Raw genomic sequence first — 22401 nt, forward strand, 5'->3', positions numbered from 1 at the left:
TAAATTGTAGCTAACAATATAATGACAGGCTTTGTTTTGTCTTGATAATTTACAGCCATGGCGTAGTGATACAGTGCAGTGGTGAGGATCCTTATGAACTGCATAGCTCCCTTGTGAAGCATATTCAAACCTCTATAAAAAGTTGCCATTAATCATTTGTATAAGTGGGACCAGAGATGCATATAAATGTTTCAATGTGTGGAAATTGTTCTGTTAAAAAAGTATATCACAAAATATATGTGAATGCAATGCTTTGGAAAAGTATTCATGGTCCTGTTTTCACATTTTGTGACATTGCATCTAAACAATTTTAAGTGACTGACTTAGAATGTTGCATTGTTTTTAAATCTTTTTACAAATAAAATAAAAAGAGTGTTAAGGGGAATTTGTATTGAAACCCCTGTATGGTGATACCTATCGCTAAATAAAACCCAGCATTAAGGTGGATTTAAATCAAGGCTAAAAACATATTTTTTTAAAATTGGTTTTGAATAATATTAACTAAAATTCCACAAATTTTAGTCTGAATTACAACTTTAGTCTGCCACTGCAATGTGATCCTTTCTTCTTTTTTTATGCTTTATTTTGGGAAACACTTTGAATGGCCTTGTTGCTGAAATGTGCCATACACATAGACTTGCCTTGCTTATCTTCATCAATTCCCTTTTAAAATCACCTAACAAGTGAACAACCACAGACATACCAAAATGTGACCTTTCATCTAAATTTTAGTTGGGGCGCCTTTCGTCAGAGAAAATGGCAAAGGATTGACGGTAACCAATATTTCTAAATAAATAAATGAGTTTGTTATTCAATTTTGAGTATTTTGGAAATTTTTGGCTCCAAATGATTACCGTACATTAAGTTAAGTCAAGTTTATTTATAAATTACCCTTCAGTAACAAGGTGATTCAAATGAATGAAAGTCAACTCTAAACTTGCGGGTTTTTAGCCTTGATTTAAAAGAACTCAGTGTTTTGGTTGTTTTGTAGATTTATTGATGTCTGTTCCAGATTAGCAATGCATAAAACCTAAATGCTCCAGAGGGGGCCACAGCAAGGATTTAAGAACTGTAGCATGGGGGTTGTAGTTCCAATGCAAGCCCATTTCTCATTTTTTATTTCTTTTTTTAAAAGTTTGGCAGGTATAGTTTTGCATGGTCCTTTACATAAAGAACTTTGAAGTATTTGCTTATGGGGTTATACTTTCTGACACACCATTTCGAATGGGGTATATACAATCTTTTCTGTTGTTGTGTTTGAAAAAACGAACAACTTTATGACCAATTTTACTAAAAGACTAACCCTTACTGTTAAATGTCTAAGGGACTGTTTTATAATTAGTTTATTAGCTCTCTTGTGTTCCAACCTTTTAATGACAGATAATTGTAAACTTCCTGTCTTATAATTGCAGATCAGACCACTTTTCAGTGTCATTAACGTTTTTCTCTTTGTGACTCACATCCTTGTTTTAATTGGACTGTGTCTACAGCTCGCAGTAGATCACCTGGTGTACAGAATAAGAAATACCCTTGCCAGTTACTTTGGCATTAGACTCTGTCTCCTTTCAGTTGTTGACCAAGAGTAATATAATAAATGACAGCTGGTTGTATAAAATGTGCCTTGTTCTGTTCACTGCTGTTCTGACAGTGGTTGGTTAACCACTGTCAGATGTGTTAACATTTGTCAGTTTCTGTTTTAGAAGCTGTAGAACTGTACAACAACAAACTGTACTAAAGGGCCTTTAAACTTTGTAGAAATCATTTCAGAACTTGTGCCTTTTTCACTTGCTTATCTGGACTAAATGCAAATATGAATTTGTCTTTGAAGGTGTCTTGTAGATGGAAAGAGGTTCTATGGAAGTGGGTTAACTGGTGAGCAGATCTCTACGTTCTGCCAAGAGTTGCTAACAAATCCTGCCTTTAAAAATCCAAAGTTACATTATGACAGCTCAAATTAAAATAAATAAAACAAGCTGGGCATAACCACTTAACAACTGGCAAACCAAAGGCCTATCCCTACTGTGTAGATCAGGAAAAATTCTCTTCATGTCTGTACACAAAATTTTATTGATGACCTTATGATTGATCTGGAGCTTTAGACAAACTACCAGGCAGATTTTGTTTCAAACACTGAGATGGCTGTTTTTCATCTACTGACTGGCTCTTGTATTTCAAAAAGTAGGAAAGCAAAAAAATTGAATATTCCCTGATCAGTGTGTGAATGTGTGTGTGAATGTGACTGAATGTAGATTTGAAGTCCTCTGAACTACATAAAGTACTATGCAAGTAGTTCTTCATTTCTGACCTTTCATTTTACTGCACAGATGGCACAGAGTCGCTATCAGCGTTGAGAAGAAGAGCATTACCATCTTTGTGGACTGCAAGAAGAAGTTGACCAAACCACTTAAAAGAAGTGACCAAGCTGTGATCGACACTGAAGGCATTACAGTCTTTGGTACCAGAATCTTGGATGACGAAGTCTTCGAGGTAAATTTGAATTTTAAACTCATGGGGTATCTGTCTGTGTGTTCTGTTTTCACAATGGAAAATGCACCTGGGGCACAATTGAGTGATGCCTTTTTAGACTTAAAGTTTCTTTTATTTAATTTTAGGTATTAATTTAGGCTTGTTCTTGGCATATCCCAGTGATGGCTGGAGATAGGCACCAGCCCCTGGGTGATGCTACATGGATAGATAATGGATGTTTAGATAATCTGGACTGATGACAAATTATCCAAATTAAACTAACAAGATTCAACTTCTTAATAGCCTACATGTATGAAACTCTTCCTGCTTTTGAAGAAAACAGCGCACATATTTGTGACAATGGGATTGCAAAGACAATCTGCTAGGAATCTATTTACAGTATATGCTGATGGAAATGTATTTTTTTCCCATAATTGTATTTCTAATTGTTGTTTTTGGTTATAACCAGAAAGGATAAATTTAGAAGTAATTTACAGATATGACTCAGCTCATGTAGTGTGGATCTATAACACTTTTAAGACAATGCACTTTGGGATTTCAGATGCTGATCTAAAAATAAATGTGTGGTTGACTTTTATGCCCGCATTTACTAGATACTTGTTGACTTTGGTTACAGTTGAAAGCCTAATCATTTTATTTACAGCTACCAATTGAGACAAGAAAAAATTAGAATTTTTTGCTTAGAGTCCAAACATTTAAAGGATATAGATTTTAGATTTTTTTTTTTATTAGGTTTTGAATACCACTCCATGGTGAATTTTATTGGCCAGAACAATAATGTTGGTTTTGGTTGCATGTTTCATAAAAGGCCTCTTGCAGTGTTTTATTCATTATGTTATTCTAACCCTCAGCACAGACTGAGTTGTTTTAAATACTTAACTAGAAGACAGAAATCTACTAGCAGAATATTTCGTAATATTATTTAAATATTTAGAGCACAAGGGTTAGAATGGAAATCTAGACCATGCAGAATTACTCTTTTGGTTTTGTGAGGGAGTTTGCATATTTGTGGACTGCACAGGTAGCATCTTGCTGAGTGGAAAATGTGAGCTAAATGCTACCATAGAAAACAGATCCTCTTTGATGTCACTCCATATGGAATGCATACAGAGTGGAGCAGCCTGCAAGATGTTAGCTTCTGGGTCAGAGATGACTTTCCACTGTGAAGACAGCTGCAAATGTTGATGCCACTGTTTATCACGAGCAACATGAGATCATGAAGTTGAATTTGATTTAAAACTTTGTTTTGCACATATTGTATAGATTCATGTAATAAAGTGAATTACTGATAGGAAACCAGGGTGGGTGATTCAGTTAATTAGAAGATGAGGAAATAATCGTAGCCCTTGGTGTTTCTACTGTTAATTCAGGATGGAGCTGCTTTGCTCTTGGAAAGCTCATTGTTTAAAGACCCATTATACTAAATAGTGTAAATTACAGAGTAATTTGTTTTGCTCCTTTTAGAACCTTTAAACGGAAATTGCCATGTTTTGTTCCAAGAGTTTGGGCTTTTCACATGTTGCAAAATGGTGTTAATTAGTGTCTAAGATAAAAGAAACCACAAATCCTGACAAATTCTAAGATAATTATTTTCATGTTAAGTAGAATATTTTGGGATTGCTGATTACAAAATGAATGTTTATGTTTATGTTTCCATATATATTCCTTATCTTTTATTTGTTCTAGATTGTTGTTATATATCCAGCTTCATGGGTACTTTTTACCATCGCTGTGTGTATATCTCTTCTCATCTATACATTTAAGAGTTCAAATCTTATACTGGTAAAATTTTCTGCTTTAAGTTAAGTAAAAGTTTAAAATATTATGGACATATGCTTTGATACATAAGTTAGGAATTATCCTCTGTTGTTTCCTTTTTTGTTGAATTCAAAGATACCACATGCTGAATGTTCTGCAGCACATTCAGGGTTTGTTGCATTTAATTATTGAACTTTCTTTGCATTGTAGTTCTGGTAGGTGCAGCCACTTCCAGTAAAATCATTTCTGTATCTCTGCCGCTAAACTTAAAAACTCACCATAATCTCACTTTAAAAGTAAATAAATCTTTCACGTTATTAAACATGTCCTGATCTTCTCTTAGTCAGGGTCCTTTGTGATTCTTTGAGTTTGAAATAGATTTTAAATTTTTATCTGAAGCAGTCTATCCTTGGGCTTTTAGTTATATACTTATTAACAATTCTTAAAACTTTTCTCAAGCTTTTTTTCTAGAAGAATTGTTTGTAGTGGAAAAATCCTATGAACAAAGATACTTGCTATTACTTAGTTGTTAGGTTGTAATTACTGAGCCTCACAAGTAATTTCTCTATTAAGCTCCTTTTGGCATTGAGCACAAATCTATCCTACTGCACTAGATTACACAAGCAGGTGTCAAAGTTGGAAGCAAAGACAAAAGTGAAGGCTAGAGGAAAATTTGAGCAGTGTGCTTTGTCCTCCTGGGCTGAAGAGCACAGATGTTTAAGAGATATGCTCACTGACCCTTTGCCTAAGTGCTATAGCTTCCCATCCCTGTTTTTTCTCCAACTTCTAAAGAATATTTTGAAGTTAAAATAATATATAGTTCTCATTTTAATCAAAACGGAGTTTATTTTTGTTTTGTTTTGTTTGTTTGGAGTAAATCTCAGTCTGTATGTCTCAATGAAGAGAAGGAAAGCGAGGTGAAGATATTTTGTTCATGTGCCTGTTATTACAGCAGAGTGGATCTGTCCAAAAAAATCCTGTCCCTGGAGCAGGACAGACCCTGGCAGGAGAACAGCAAGAGTCTGATGGGCTCCAAACTTTAAATGAATAATTGTTTACAGTTTATAGTTGAGATGGCAGAAAGACAAACATAACAACTGTTTCTCATATGCCTCGGTTACACTTTTGTTTCAGATACAGTTAATTGAAATATTTATATGTAGTTGAGAATGCCTCTATTCATCATTTGATATTTTTATGTATTTTTTGGAAACTGTGTGTGAGATGCCCACACAAATTAGTACTTAATTTTGAAGTGCTCACTGGGCTCATCATGCTGTTTGTCTCTCTAACAACCCCCTGAAGCTTTTACACAAGTGTTTTACACACATACACACTATTTTCATCAAAAGCATTTGAAAGGTCAAGGAGGCTCATTGCAAATGCAGGTTTGTACAAAAACAAGCCATTGTCTGAAAACTCACTAACAACTTAGTTTGCTTGTTTGCTTTCTGAGCAGTGAGGTTTATTACTTTAAACCTCACTGAAATACATATTGACTATAATAAGTAATAGTTGAGACACATTAGGACCAAGGTGATTCCCAAAACCATTTTCTGACATTAAGGCGCTGAGAAAGCAAAGAAAAATAAATCTAAACAGCAAGCAGGTGTTTCAAGTACTTCAACAATCTTGTGAGCTACTGGGAGGGAACATGTTTGAACATTCAAATGTTACCAGATATTGTACACCCACAGTGCTTGAAAAGAAATGTTATTCTTGTGTTGACAGCAAAGGCTGAATTTGACAGAACACTGGAAGAAATCTGGAGAATATTACAGTGTTGTACCGTTCCTGTGTTCAGTTCCTCCTGTTCAAATTATTTCCCCTGTTCTGTTTTAAATATTCCATCTGTTCCTTTGTTCTTTCAAGATGAGAGGGACTGGTGAAGAATGATTTTTCTCATAACATGTCATGTTTTTTTGTTTTGTTTTTTGATTTACAGTCTGTAAATGAAATGTATATTCAGTGTATTTCTATTGTTAGTGCTCACCATTGCAGTGAATAGAGAGCAGAGCATTTTAACTTAAGGTAGTAGCTGCACAAATAGATGTCAGCATGACATATCATGTTAGTTTTTGTTAACTAAAACACCATTTCTGGCATTTTAGCAGGTGCTAGAATACCTAATTTCAACACAATCAATATTTTCCATTCAGTTTCTAATAATAACTGAAGAGCCAATATTGTCGTTTTAGGTTAATATTGCATTTTTTGATAGCTTCTATTTTTTAACATCGCAGATAATGTTGGCTATTGTTTGCTAACTGCTATCTAATAACTCCCATGTTTGGCATGATAAATGTTTTCTATCAATAGCAACATGCTAGCATGTTTGCTTAGCCAGCATTATCCAAATGAGATTCATACTCTTTTTTTTTGGCAAAATTATTACCAAGTTACATTCATAATGGCCTTTTAAGCTCAAAGTTCATACAGTTTGAGCAGTAGGGAATTTTATTGTGACGGTGGGTAACACAGACAGAGTGGAGTTAACATTTCATCAGAAGTTTTTCTACTATATTGTCGGGTTTTTCTTAGTTTTTTTTTAAAGGTTTCAAATGTTACACAAATATTTTGAAGAGCTGATTAGCATGTTATATTTATTTTTTTAGATGAAAAGAACTGAGCTGCATTTTGGTCTACATGGCGATTTCCCCACTGAATTGGTTACAGTGATAAACTGTAAACAGTTTTTGCAGTTTACCAGTTTACCTTTTGTGCTTCCTCTAAGCTAGTTATTACACATTTCAATGGTGCCGATAATAGTTAAATGAGTCTTCTTTCTCAATAACAACATCCCTTCTGAAGAGTGTTGCTAAAGGTATTCTGCTATCAGAATTGCAAAAAAAAAGATTGGACTTTAGCTCTTCATTACTGATCAGTATTGGAAATATTGGAAATCATCCAATTTCAGCTTCCGAGGGACATCTCTACCCTAAATTTAACACAATCAGTGGTTTCATTTAAGTCTGTTTTATTGAAAAGAGAACCTTTGAGTCAAAGAGAGGAAAAGTACTTTAGAAGTCTGAAAAGAGATTCCTTTTATTACTCTATTTATCAGGCTCTTCAACACATACCTCTCTACTGTGCAAACATAAATACAGAAGGACAAACACTCTACAAGCCAAAGAAAGATGTTTAATTTCTTCCCGTTTCAGTAAAACGCTCCTCTGTTGATTAAGTATCTAAGTCCAATATGTTCTTAATTTTCTCGAGTCAAGGAAGAAACAGCGTATATGTTTATGCCTCTAAATTAGTCCAGTAGAGACATGATTAAGAAAAAGTCTTGCACCTCCACCCGTCTTATGATCTGGTGCCAGCAGGAGCTGTCTGTATCCAATCAAAGTCAGATCTTCATTTTTCAGTTTTGGTTCACTTGACTGTGGAGGCTCATGAACTGCTTCTTGTAGCACAAACTGCGCTCTCCTCCTGCTGGCAATCAAAAACACATTTTTGACTCTCTAGTAACGAACCATTTCCAGAGACAAATTTTATAGTCAGCTGTGCACTTGTAAAAAACCCCCCAAAAACTTTGCTTTTTGTTTTTCCACCCGTTGTGACTAATATCTTCTGGGTCCTCTTTGTGAGCCAGGAAGGATACTCCTCACAGCAGGCGTCGAAAACACTAAAGCTTTGTCTATGTGCTTCCATAAACATTAGAGTTTATAATCAAATGTGAAATGAGCTTCAGGAACAAACAGGAGGCTGTTTATTCTCTATTGTTTATTCTCTGTTGTGCATGAAACAGTTACTTTCTCTTTGAATGAAGCATAAATAGATCCACCTTGTTCATTTGCGCCTCAGCCGAGAGTTGACAATGCCGGGACATGTTGTAGTTGTGGAAAAACACACTAATGTGTTCATTGATGTGCATCCGTGACAGGATAATTTATCCCATTTAGCATGAAAGAGTGTTGAACAGATTGAGCACATTGCTGTAGATCATTCCTGGGATGCCGAGGAGGAACATGAACAGATGCCAAAAAGATGTGCAGCCTGACCCAGACGTGAACGTCAACAAAATGAACTGAGATATGCACAAGGAAGTGAGAAGGATGAAAGGAAAAGCAGAGGGAGGCTTAGGATGAGGGTTCCAACAGGGAGTGTGGGATTGACTGAATCACACCGAGGCCTAGGGAACCGTCTTGTGCGTGTGGTCTCTCTGTCGTTTTTAATTAACATATTTTGTTCTTGTAATGGCTGTTTAAAAGAGGAACCCTCTAAGAATAAGATGTTTGAATAAGAATAAGATGTGACTTACGGAGAGGACAGCTTTTAGAAAAGGGGGAAGCAGACAGAACTCATACCAGCTCCAGTCTGCCCCTGTTTGATCACTCCTGTCTTTTCTTGTCTTTGACTTATAAATTGTGAAAAACAAAAACAAATTGTAACATCTACTCTTTCATTACTTTAACACATTTTGTTTTTCAGCCGTTGATTCTGTTAAGTAAGAACGTTTTTCAAGAGCACCTCTTTCACAAATGTTTGTCTCCAGTGCAGCAAACTGCCTTCAAAAATAAGCTATGCGTTGGTGGAAAATTATTCCTCAGTCTAATTTCAGCTGTGCTATAAATTTGTGAGAAGTATCATAGAAAACATTACTAAAAAATCAGCATCATGAATCTCAAGAAAGACAGCCATTGTAGCTGTGGTTATGTTTATAAAATTTTATCCCAATCTTGGAACATCTTAGAGCACGGCTTAATCCATCATCACAAAGTGGAAAAGGAAGGACACAGTGGTAAATCTACTAAGACATGTCCGTCCACCTAAACCAACAGGCCAAGAAAGAGAGCATTCATCAGAAAAGCAGCCAGGATCCCCATGGTTACTCAACAGGAGCTGCAGAGATTCATAACCCAGGTAGAATAATCTGTTGACAGGATAACTATCAGTCACACAGGCCATCACATTTATGGATGCCTGACAAAGATTCAAAAGATACCCGATTTACAATTTTCCAAAAACCCTTCAGAGGACAAATCAAAGGAACAAAGTTCACACTAAAAACACAATGTTTAACACACCATCCCAACATGAACCAGGGTGGTGGCAGCATTATTCTGTGGGGATGCTTTTCTTCAGCAGGCACTAGGAAGTAAGGCAGAGTTTATTGGAGTTTATGGAGCTAAATACATTGCAACCCTTGGGGAAACATTCTTGATTTTTCATTTAGAAAAAATACAAATACATTGAATTTTTCCTTAATGTGACTAACTGTTACTGTTAAAATGTATAGCACTTTAACAATACAAATTCATAAACAATCATACAACAAAGAGACTGCTGAACTGTAAAGTAACGTGAAGGATTAAAGTGATAAAATGACACATCTGTTTTCAACCGAAGAAGGCTGATCTGAACTGACTACCCCTGCATAAACCCAAAGGCTTAATGAATCCGTGTTTAGTTTAAGCTGGCCTAACACTACTCAGGTTTACTGGTTACATATGATGTGAGTGCAGAGCGATGGCTATTTAATGTGTTCCAGAGATCTAAGCTTATACAGATGTTGCCTCCCGTAATTTAATGCACTCTGCATGTATATGCTTCCTCCTAAAGAGGCCACCCGGACCGTGTCCTCTCTTTGCTTTCCGAGAGTTATTTTGCACATTTTTATCACTTAGGTGGAATCCAAAAGATCTGAAAAAGGTAGATGGATATTAATAGCATTCTTAAGATTGAAGGCAAAGCACATCCCGGTTTTACTGTAAATCCTCATGATACTATCATGGAAAATATGCCTTTCTAACAGTTGGGAGAGGAGATCTAATTTCCTTTTCCATAGGCTCATGAAAAACAGACGGCTTCAGATAAGTACAGACTTTGGATTTTTGTCTGGTGAGTGTAGGGGCTTGCCAACCTTAATGATGGAGTAAGGGTAAGTGTAGAATAGTTCTTTTAAAAAGCTTTCAGTCTCCCCTACAGCCTAGACACAATCTATAAAGCTTGATCTAATTAAAAGTCAAGAGACTACTGTGTTTAGTATTTGACATCCGCCTTATTTTTTTATTGTCTCGTTTTATTACCGTCATGCTGGTGAAGACCTTGGGCAGTGAAGCCAAAGGGAACAGGAGCACACTTTATTGGCATGAAAGAATCCCTGTTACGCTTTCCGAGTTTTCCACTTTTTTCTTCAGCATTTTATAGCTTTTGATGCATGTGTCGGTGGAGCAGCAAAGTCAAAAAATCCATGTCAGAGGCAGTTATCATCACCGACTGAATCATTGCTTCTGAATTTGTGAATCAGATCTTTCGTGCGGCAGTTCCGGATTTTCTCCTGTAACTGTACTTATCTAAACTGCATGCCTGTGATACGCATTTCAGTGATGATTCCCCAGTGGCTAATTTGGCACAAGTCAAAGAGAGAAAGTACAGCTGGCTATACTCCTACAGTAGGCTGACCAGTCAGAGCAGACTGGGCTGAAATGAAATGAGGCATTCAAGGATTGACCAGGAGCCATGCAACAATGAACAGTTCCTTTTCTGTTGACCTGTTTCACATTTCATCACATTACAGACATAAAATTTACTTTATTGGAATTTTATGTGGCACACCAACATAAAACAATCATCCAATTTTGAAGAGAGAGAAAATTGACATGTTTTCAAAGTGTTTTGCTAATAGAAATCCCAAACTAAAATCCAATGGGACCAACTGCCTTTAAAAGTCTCCTAATCAGCTAATAAACCCCCTTGAGGGTAATTGTTCTGTGAAGGCCTCAGAGATATTTTTAGAAAACATTAGTGAACAATCTGCACAATAGAAACCAGGAACAGATGTCAGTGATAAAATTGTGGAAAAACTAAAATTAGTTTTTTGTACATCTAATTGGTCATTCTTTCTTCGGTCCATCAACCAGGAAGAGAATATTATGTCGACACTGCAAAGCAACCAAAACAGCTACACATCTAACCTGGGAAAAGACTTAAAAGGAATGTTTTGACCAACAATCACAACTCTATGTGTGGCAGAAAAGTTCAAATCCCTTTTGGTGAAACTTGGTGGTGGCAGCATCAAGACTTTTTGGAGCAGGAACACTTAAACTGAACATAGTTGATGGGAAGATGGATGAAACTAGATACAGGCTAATATTGCGACGTAAACCAATCAGAAGCTGGAAAAGTCATTCACTGAGGTTCACATTCCAGCATCACATCCTGAGGTTCAGTGAAATTGTTTAAATTTAGAGTCAAAGAGCCAAAGAGACATTTTGACACTTGATTCTCCAAATTCAGACCTTGATCTATTTTGAAAAAGTTGCATTTTCTAATAATTTAGTTTCTAGATGTTCAAATCGGAAGTGAAATAAAAGCAAAAGGATAGATCCACCTTTTGTAAAGTTGTTGTAACATAACAAATGTTGATTTTTTTTTTATACATTTCAAAGCATATTCTAGGACTTACTGTACCAATCAAAATAGGGAAAAGGATAATAGTCTGATGTGTATTTCTTTTTTTATTTTGCTTTTCCTGATGCAGTTACCAATCCTTAATGGTAACAGGAATGGTAACTGCAGCATTCCTATTATTATCATGGATATTCACTCAGTCCCAACAAGTTTATCCATGTATGAACTCAGTTTAAAACAATATTAGAATTGTGTGTGGAGTAGAAATAAAGTCTTTTGGTTTTTCACTCATTTTTGCCTCTAACTTATTTCTCGTGTAGCTGACGTGGCTAAAGCTCAAAGCTCCATGTTGAATTCATTTTCCAAACCAAACCAAATTGGAAAAAACACATTTCTGAGAAGAAAATGAAATAAATGACACCACAGACCATCTCACAGCCTTCTGTTGGATGTTAGCTGTAAATTAACCAACAGACTCCTTGTTTAACTTTGCAGCCACAGAGGATAAATAATAACCTTTATGTGGGAATTTTTTACACGCCTCCACTGGCTCACCTCTCTCTCTCTTATTTTTTTTTCCTTTTTTCTCTAGGGTGACATTCAGCAGCTTTTGATATTGTCAGATCCCAGAGCCGCCTATGACTACTGTGAACACTACAGCCCCGACTGTGGAACACCCAGCCACCATGACACTCCGCAGGCCCAGGAACCAGAGGAAGAGGTCAGCGTCTATGGTTTGATTTGTTAAAATATGGATCAGAATCATAACAGAGTCCTATAGAAAGAAGATGTCAGGAAGAAGTGTGGCAGTTGGGAGTTGTAGGCAGGATAATTTTTTATTCTCTTACGTGCATATGGCACGGACAGAAAAGATAACAAAGGACAAAATAAGCAGAAAGCTTGGCTCACTGATCATCCCATGATTTATTTATTTTTTTCCGGGGGGTCTTTGCAGATGACTGAAAGAAAAAAAAAAATAAACTAGGTGCTTTTTTAACCATCTTCACATATATCCTTCAATTTGTGGCATGTCAAAAAATCCTGCAGCTATAGACAGAAAACTTGAGAAAAGCTTGAGGAAAACTGTCAAATCTGTCTTTTTCTCCAGTCTGTGTTTTATTGGTGGAAAAAACAATGACATATCAAAATACATGCCTGGGTTTGAAATGAAAGTTTTATTGGTACTGTCTCCAAAACATCCCTCACAGTCTTTTAGGCAGATTTGTGTAAAGGCTTTGGTTTCTTCTCATCTTTACGCTTTGTGCTCTTTTACAGTTTTATCTTATGGTTGATATTTTCCTTCAGTTTTGCATTAAATAACTGATGAACTCATTTTGGAAACTTGTTATTTTTTCCTGCCTCAAAGTCTTAGCCTACTTTGGAGTGGCCCCGAGATTTATATCACTAACGAGTTCAGCAGGCTCTGCCCAGACTCACAGGGAAATTTAAGCTTTTCCTTCCCCGACTACTTCCAATACCTGGAAAAGCAGACTTTTGGTTCAAAACAAAAAAGAAGAGAAGCCTGTTCTTTATTCAAAACTATTGGCAAAATAGAGGGTACCAGCACTGGAAAATATTGCTTCATCATCAAGTTACTTTTCTGAGCCAACACAAGGAGGTTGTCAATTCCAAATAGACAGCAGGGAACAGTTTGGCTTCAAGGACATTATAAATCTGGTTTATTTATTGGCGTATTCTGTACAGTTAAGACAGGAATGTTCTTCCTACATTCCAGCTCAGTTTGTTAAACTTGCTGACTCTCTATAAGCTAAAAAATAAATTCCACAATGTAGCTGTTGTTTTTGTAATGAAAAAGCCTGAAGCATTTCAAAGTAATTGTGAACAAAACTTCTTTTGGAGATGCTTTATCTCATGAAGCTTCCTTGGTGACTTACTTCACCATGCAGGATCAGCTGTTGGGCCAAAGGAGGAGGAGAAAGTAAGAGCCACATTTTTATGAGAAAACACATCTATTTATGATTTTCAGTCCGCCCTATTGTAAATCCATTTAGCTTAGTCCACGTACTTCAACATCATGAATAAATACTCTTTGTTTCCCTCTGAGCCTGTCTGGATGCTAAGGCCAGGACTTCTTTTATATGACCTTTCCCCCTCCAGACCGCATAATTGAGGCCAACGTCGAAACTTGTATAATTTTTATGAGCTTAGCAGCTGCCTAGAGGCTGATATTTATCCCTTTGCTGATTGGGTATTGCATATCAGGAGCTGCTCTGTTATTATAATCTACCTTGCCTCTGTTTGGATAATGACAATAAACCTTTATTCACAAAGGACCAAGGAAGACGCTTTACATCATTATATATTGGTCCTCTGTGCTTCTGGCAGAGACTAGTGGGTGTTTCTTAAAAAGCAACTCAGATATGTGTTTATATGTATCTATGAATTTTTGAGGTAGAGGCACTTAAATCAGTGTAGCGAATGAAACACAATGGATATGAAATGCTGAAGACTGTAGAGACAAAAAGGACTCCAGTCTTCTTTTTTTTCTTTTTCAGAAGCAAAATTATTTCTGTATTCCACATGTTAACAAAAATAAAAATTACAACAGTCTGTGTCTTTGGAAAGAAGTTGTCGTACTTGATTACATTTTTTTCTCCTCAGTCATGATGAACTGGGCTGTTCAGTGACACAGTCATCTCAAATGCTGCCTTTACAAAAGGAAGGTCGTAGGTCCAATTTTCAAACCAGGCTTTTCTGCATGGAGGTGAAATCACTGTGCAGAATCTCTAAGGGTACCTTATCTTCTTTAGAAAATGTAAATATGTATTAAACTGAATTGACATTTTCTTTAAGTCTAACCTTTAGTTAATGAAAAAGTGCTCAAATAAACCCTGTAACAATTTTCTGCTGTTGCTGCTTAATTTTGTCCACAAAAACACTTGTAATTGTCACGAATGGTTCTTTAAAAGACTTGTACTATATAGCATATTTACTAATATATCATAATATATCATAGCTATTTTTATAGTTAGAGCAATAAAAAATGAAGACGTAATAAAAGGCTCACTGCATAAGATTAATTATTAAATCAAAAGACTTACTGCGATACTCACTGATCAAAACTGGGAGGGTGAAAGTAGAGTTTAAGGCATTTTACACCTTATAAGTTTACAGGTAAATAAGGTCAGAATGATTTGGAAAATTGGGAAATGCACTCATGCATACATAAAACTGATATTTTTTGGGGTTATTTTTAATATTGATTTGAAATTTGGCCCCTTGTTCTTTAATTGCCATGGTACATATTTACTTTATGTTGTTTAAATATGAGGTCCAGACTGTTTAGAAAACAGAGTCTTATGCATATTATGATTTTGCTTTCATGCTGTAGCATCATCTTTTGGTTCTTACAGTACCCGGTCTACGACTACGGTGAATTATATGAATACGGTGAAGGGGAGGTAACCACTGATGCTCCGCCTACATCAGGAGCAAAGACTGAGGTAAATCTTGATTACCTATACAACTATCATGATTGGTTGTATAGTTCTTAGTATTTTGGGTCATTTAAATTCTTCATTGGGTTCCCTTTGCTTTCTAAATTGAATAATTTATTGTATTTTTGGGTCGTTTTTTTTTCCTTCATGCCAACCTAAACATCTTTGTAAAAATTAACATTCTAAAAGTTGTTCCTTTTTACCTGGTGGGAAGGGATATTCTGTAACTTGTTGAGCAGATATTGCCCTCAACTCTGACTTTATTTTTTTAACTATCTCTTCCTTTAGACAAATGCTGGTGGAGAATATTACACTAACGAGTATGAGTACACCGAGGTGTATGGGAGTAAGCCTGATCCTCCGACAGAGACTTCCAGACAAGGCGAGGTAACTCTACTACTTTATTTTTCTTTGACTTGCTTCAGAGTTATCCATTTAACAAACAAACATGTCATTATTCATAAAGTGGGGTTGGGACCCAATTGAGCAGCATGTGATATCGAGAGGGAATCTACATGTAATCTACAGAAATATACCTAAATTGGAGTGACTGCGGAAAGCAACTTTTGCTGGAAATAATGAAGCTGTTTGACTAGTTTATTACTGGTGTTTCCTTAATGAAGCAATCAGTAAACCTGCAAAAAAAATTACTTTTTGCACTAACAAATCCTCCATGTCTCCCCACTTCTGATCTCAGACTTACGATGCTGAAATAGGGCAGGATTATGTCATCGGTGTGGATGAGGTTGGAGTGGACCCCACTGTTGCTGTTGAAAGTGCTGTTCCAGTGGACCCACCAGTGAAGGTGCAACCTGAAACGGATGTGAAAGAGTTTAAGGAATACGACATGAAGGAATATGACACCAAAGAGTTTGTGGAGAAACCCTATGACTATGGCACTTATGTGGATTACGACGATTATGGTACCACCAATGCAAAGCCGACCCCCGAAGTGTATGAGGATGAGATCGGTCCTGGTGTTCCAGCAGAGACAGATATCAGTGTAAGTGGTTACCTGACTTAATATGGAAAAAGCTAGAAGTGTTTGTATGAATGTGCTGATCAGAATTGCGTCTGGTTTCTGATCTCCTGCTTTTGTAAAGATGTGACCTTCTAATATTTACCCATAGGCAAATGAGTCATGTAAATCAAAATATTCTGATCATATTCAGGTCTATCCAAATACATTTATAGTCTGAATGAGAAGTGGTTTATGCTGCTTGATAACCTGTGCAGCGTGGATAGAAACACTTGTTCTGATTGCAACATTTCTATTGTGGCATCCAGACCTGACTGTGCATGTGTGTGCCATATCTGGGTAGCAAAACTGGTCTGTTGATTTATTGTCCTATATTGCAGGAAGACCAACAGAAAACTGCTTAGCCTGAAGCTTAATTAGGGAGTGGAGTAACATCTCAACTGTTATTAGAGCATGGGGCTGGTCTATTCTTGGTACTCAGAAGACATAGAACAAAAGAAACATTTGTTCTACGTTCTATGTCAGCACAGACAGTGGTGCTACTGCTTTTGTGTTTTTAGGTAACTTTTTTACACTGGAGAAGTCAGTGCTTCCATTCCAGAGCATGTTTGATTGAATGAATTCATTTTGTGCCTGTATAACTAATGCTTTCAGATTATTTAATCTAAATATGCTTCAGTTCGAATATTTTTCACATGTAAACAAAGCTCTGTTTACATGTGAAACAAAGCTTCACATGCAAACATGTGAAGCTTGTTTACATGTTTACAAGAGTCACATAAAGTGAAGCTTGTAAACTTGTACATGCTTTACATAAAGTCAGAAAAAAGAACAAAAATATTGTACTCAGGAAGATTGTGTGTACAATAACTTGTTAAATTAAATTATTCATCAAAGCAGAATCGGCAACAGATATCTGTGTGTTTGGTTGTTTTGTTTTTTACTTGTTTGATTAAAATGTTGGTCAACAGGACCTGACTAAATGTAACAAAAATAATGCTTTAGAGTCTGTGCATGTTTTGGCGCTGGAGTATACAGAGGGTAAACGCAACTATCACTGGGTGGTTTCTGAGCTTGAGACCTTTCTGCATGTCTGTCTCTCTGTAAAGGCTACTAGTGGCGCAAAATTTTGAAGAAGAAAAAAATGAATAAGTAAAACTAAAATGGAGTTCACATACCTGCTTCTAAAAGTCTCCCTTCCTCTCACTGTTACAGCCTGGCCTGAGTGACCCACATTCATGTCTCTTATTAATAAATATTCAGTTCCATATTTCATGTCTATATTTCCTTTGAATTTATTCTTAAGAAACTAGCTAATACTGAAAACCTCAAGTCTTAAGAGAGTCATCCACACCTAAAAGGGATGTTCTTATAGTCTGGTAGAGCTTTGTATGGTGTGTTCACTGACTGGAAAAAGATCACGCATTTAGACGAAAAATTGGTCAGTCTTGGTCACCAACCAGTGTTGTATTAACTTATTAGGGTGGTTAAGGGGCAGCTTCTGTTTTTTTGTCATTTTCAATGACTTAAGCTCAGCATTTTACACTTACAAGCCAGATGTTCAAATATACTTAAGCTTCAACAAATACAGACCTTGTCTTTTCCAGATAAACACCTGTCAGCAATTAGCATGCTCTTTGTAACCTTTCCACCCGAGAGGCCTCTGTTGTTTATCAGACCCAGGCCTTTTCCTGGATACTCTAGCGATAATCTGTGTGCTTTATTTAATGACTCAGTTCTTGGCAATTGTTAGGTTTTTCTTTGTCTCCATCAAAGCTGTTTTTGCATTCTGTGAAAATTCTGCTGAGCTGATGTTTATTCTTTCATTCACTGAAGATCCAAATTTGCAGAATCAGGAGGTGACATGGTCTTTATCTGAGCTTTGAGCTGGGATCTTTCAGCTTGGGACAAACTTAAATTCTTTTCTTTGTCCTGCATGCGCTCTTGACTGTGTTAAGGTTTGGACTCAGAACTGTGGTCTCTTCATGAATTCTTTTCTTCTGAAATCTTTGTATTTATAGTTTCAGGGAACAACTCCTATATTAGTGCACAGGTGGAGTCCTTTTTTTCCATTTTGGAACTGTTATACACTTCTTTTTGCAAACACACAACATATAGATGCCTAATAAAGAGACGTATCAAGTTTCTCCAGAATTAAGGAACTTAGATTAATTTTTCAAATAGGGAGAAAAATGTGTTTTGCTTATTAAACTTCATTAACCACACTTTTTTTGCTGTAAATATTGTAGCGTTATTATGGCTTTAAGGATTCATATTATTTGTTCTACATCTTCAGGTGAGTGGGGGACACAATTACTTGGGACAAAAAGGAGAGAAGGGTGAACCTGCAGTCATTGAGCCTGTAAGTATATCTCAAATTTTTCTTCATGTTTTTTTTTTTTTCAAGTTTACGACATCTATGTTGAAAAATTAGATGCCCGAAATGATTTGTGCTTATAATTGCTCCAATTTAAATGACGTGAAACAAGCTATCCTTGTTGCAGATGGAAATCTCCTTTGAATCTCCTTATGTGCATTAGCCAATATCTGACTGCCTTACCTGGTGCATTCACTAAAATATAGTCATTACAATTAGCTCTACCAAGGCCAAATTTGGAAATTTTAGCGGGCATTTTTCCAAATTTGCACAATCTGTCCAAGACACATTTAGTCAGCATGACTCAAACAGCTGGTGACAATTCCAAAATCTGGATATGATTGGGAAGATAAAGCCACCTGAGCTTTTTCCGGTAGGAATCCATTTTATATAAAAATGTCAAAAAAAAAAAAATAGTTCAGTTTGTGTGAAAGAGCATAAATGGCCACTTTCACAAAAGGTTTTAAGCCAGGTTTTGACATTGTCTGGGGTTCTCTGAGGAATCTGTGAAAGCACGAATGAGGCAAAAGTGGGTTAAGTGAGGCATCAGCAGTGCCACAATGATCAGCATATTTTATGTTATGCTGATTGTGCAACTCTAGGTTTCTAATGTAGCAATAAAAGATTGTCAGTGGAATCAGCTGATGGAAACTCACAGGGCCATGCTACTTTTGCTGCTCAGTCCTCACTATTAAAACACATTGGAGGAGTTGCTCTGAAGTCCAAGACAACACTGGACCTAAGCCATAAGTCAGTTGTGGTGGAATGCCTCTGCTGTGGTTTTTTCTAATTACAAAATGCTGGTGGTTTTTTCTGACTGATGTATTTCACCCTGAGAATTTTATAACCGTAGAACTATGAAGATAATGTGCAATGAGGGAGTGTTTCGCCCCCTTTTCCCAAGACCATTTTAACTTTTAGTATGTATTTATTTAGTATTAATGTGTGCTTTTGACTATGCAATAGTAGTTTGCAGGGCAGAGCAAAAAACAAAAGTCACATCTCATCTGCATCGATGAGAGGTAGAAAAAAAAGGTTGAAAGGGAGCTCATCTTTGTGTTTATTAGATATAACTAAGAGCTTCAACTACAAGTGATGCATTGATTTGATAAAAGCTTTATGCAGCCTGCTATAGTTTAAATATACTCCATGATGTGTGTTGTTGTACTTTGTCTTTATGATTAATGTTGGAGCTAAGCATTATCATCATTGATGAATTAACAACAACTAGCAGGAAGCATACATCAACATCTCAGAATCCAACTATGAACTAATAATTGTGGTTTTACTGTGAAGCATATATAATGATGCTGTGTTTGATGTCTGAGCTAATACCAGAATGTAACATGGTGTAGACTGTTGCCAAACACAGCAGTTGGTTTCCATGGAGACGAAATGCACGCTGATGGATAGATAATGCTAAAAAAATCAGTCAATCACACTTATTTGTATAGCAAATTTCAACAGCAAGGCTGTTGAAAGTGCTTTATATAACAAAACCACAAAGTTACAAAGTTAGAAAGAAAACACCATACAGTCAACATTTGAACAAACATTACATATTGATGAGTCCCATCACCATAATCATACAAATCAAAATGTTGATCAATGTTTAATTCATTATGGTTCAATAGCAACTCTAAACTGGTAGGTTTATACTCTTGATTTAAAATGTTTCAGCGATTTTTCGGTTCTCTGGAAGTTTGTTCTGGATTTGTGGAAACAAAGGCTTTTGTTCCCTTCTTAGATAAAATAACCCTAGATATTGTACATAAGAACTAATTTTACAAGTTGGAGTATTGATATAGGTCTTAAATTAATATTGTTTTGTTGCACTAATTACATTTATGACTATTATTTTTCTCCTTTTTAAATTATTAAGATTTATTTATTTATTTATTTAATTGTTACAAAGTCAAAATAGTTTTAGTTTTTCCACAAGGTAAACACACTTGACAATTAGCTTCGGGGTAAATTTCTATCTTCAATGCTTAGCTAGTCTTGCCCAACTAAATACAAAGGGGATAACACCTAATAACGTCTGACAATAACACTTAGCAGTTTGGTGTAGCCGTGCATCCACAGTTCTGTGTCTGATTTCTGATCTTCATTAAGCTTTGATTTTTTTTTTGTTGACCTCTCTTTACAAGTTCATAGTAAGCTTTACTAAAAAGATAATGTAGACCCTTACCTTAATCCTAAGATTTTCCAAAAGGATTTCCAGACACCACAGGTCCCATTACACAATAAGAGGATTTAACAGAGAAACCTTACACTTTTCATTAAGCCTTCTTGTTAATTGCAGAAAGGTCACTGTCTGCTTAAAAGTAACCTCTTGAATGAAACGCAAACTGCTTCCACAGTAAATATGTTTATTTTAAACAAAGTCCATGGCAGTTACCACAACCTGTCTGCTATTAGATTTCCATTTACTGACAGGAATTTGATCACATTTGACTTTAACACATTTGTAGTCATCAGTCAGGGCTAATCAGGTATAAAATTGGTTCCAGATTCCTGTCACTAATTTAAATCACATAACATATCCTTTAAATGATCAACTTTGTACACATGCTGAAAAACTGAGATGAAATTGTATTGATGCTTTAGGAAAATACGGTTGGCACTAACCTAATTCTTTATTGAAAGAGAGATGCCAAAAGTTAAAGTATGTGGCTTTAAATCATCTCAAAAATATAAAAGTCTATTAAAGGAAATCAGATCCTCAACAGATTTTTCTCAGGAATATATAGCTTTTCTTACTTAGTTTAAACGCCTTTTGAATTCAGTTAATTTTCATCTGAATTCAAGCTGACTGTGTTACTTCTGTCTATCATTCTCAATAGTGAGATGCAACAAAAACGTACAAATCCCTAAAAAGGGCTTTAGATGCTTTTACATTGGCTGTGATTGCAGTTGTACCACTTTTGTTTAAACAAATAAATCAGATAACTTCATTTGTGTAACCATGTTGAGGCTTTAGCAAATAAACTTTTTAGCCTTAAGCCAAAAGAATGCAAAGTTCCTATGCCCCTTACTCTTAATTGTCTCTTGATTTACAGGCTGCCATTAATGCTACTGTATTCCCTCTTTTTTTTCTTCCTTTTGCAGGGGATGCTTTTAGAAGGACCCCAAGGAGCCCCTGGCCCAGCAGTGAGTATCACATTCTCCCACACTCCTGTCTGCCGTTCACAGATGGAGAACAGCTAAAGAGGGAAAAATGTTTTTATGGAAAGAACGTCAGCATGGATTGTCAGCAGAGCTTGAGTTGAGACAAACTGTCAAAATGTGTATTTGTGCATGGAAGTGTGTATGTCTGTGACTCTGTGCATGTTGGGGAAAGACATGGGGTGGAGGGGTTCGTGGTGAGGTGGGGGGCTTACTTTTTTTGAGGTTTATTTATTTCATAATGATGGCTTTGCCTCTGTCTCTGTTGGCCTCTGCATGTGGCGCTTTGGTGGGCTGACTGTGTTGGAAATGCTGGTTAGCAGTGGTTTTGGGGTAATATGCTAAATGTATTCACGTTTGCTTTCAGGGTGTTCCTGGTAACCCAGGATTGCAAGGACCCCCAGGTACTCCAGGAGATCCTGGTGAGAGGGTGAGTGAGTGCTAGACTCCATTTTACCGTTTATTGCAGCTGAGTTAGAAACACTTTTTTCTCTCTTTATGATGGTGTAAAGGAAACGTCTATGTTTTGAAATTAGATTACAAGTCATTAGAAGCAAGCAGTCCAGTTTCCAAATTACTTTTGATGGAGAGTGGAAATATTTGAAACCAAATCTTTAATCTAGAAGCTTTAATCACAAATAAAATTAAAAGTGTTCTTTTGTCTGAAAGGATGTGCAGCTTTTGGCCCAGATGAGACTCTTTTGATGTCGTCTCTAGTAGAGGATTGGATTAACGCAAGTAATGTAGCACCTGTAACCAATATCCTGCTGCAGTCCAAGAGTTGTGAATCTACCCTGATGCCTTGAAGGGGCTTCACA

At 36.3% G+C, this 22401-nt stretch overlaps 1 protein-coding gene across 1 annotated transcript in view; it reads left to right on the forward strand.

The window, feature by feature from the left end:
* The window catches only part of LOC122840852 (collagen alpha-1(XI) chain-like), a 92170-nt gene that overhangs the window by 15186 nt on the left and 54583 nt on the right, over nucleotides 1–22401 (forward strand). The window contains exons 4-11 of the mRNA XM_044133598.1: nucleotides 2325–2487; nucleotides 12194–12322; nucleotides 14976–15065; nucleotides 15348–15446; nucleotides 15757–16062; nucleotides 18335–18400; nucleotides 21527–21568; nucleotides 21951–22013. Of these exons, the coding sequence (XP_043989533.1) occupies nucleotides 2325–2487; nucleotides 12194–12322; nucleotides 14976–15065; nucleotides 15348–15446; nucleotides 15757–16062; nucleotides 18335–18400; nucleotides 21527–21568; nucleotides 21951–22013 (958 nt within the window). The remainder of the gene's footprint in view (nucleotides 1–2324; nucleotides 2488–12193; nucleotides 12323–14975; nucleotides 15066–15347; nucleotides 15447–15756; nucleotides 16063–18334; nucleotides 18401–21526; nucleotides 21569–21950; nucleotides 22014–22401) is intronic.

The sequence above is a fragment of the Gambusia affinis genome, linkage group LG12 (genome assembly GCF_019740435.1).
Source record: "Gambusia affinis linkage group LG12, SWU_Gaff_1.0, whole genome shotgun sequence".
NCBI classification, from domain to species: domain Eukaryota; kingdom Metazoa; phylum Chordata; class Actinopteri; order Cyprinodontiformes; family Poeciliidae; genus Gambusia; species Gambusia affinis.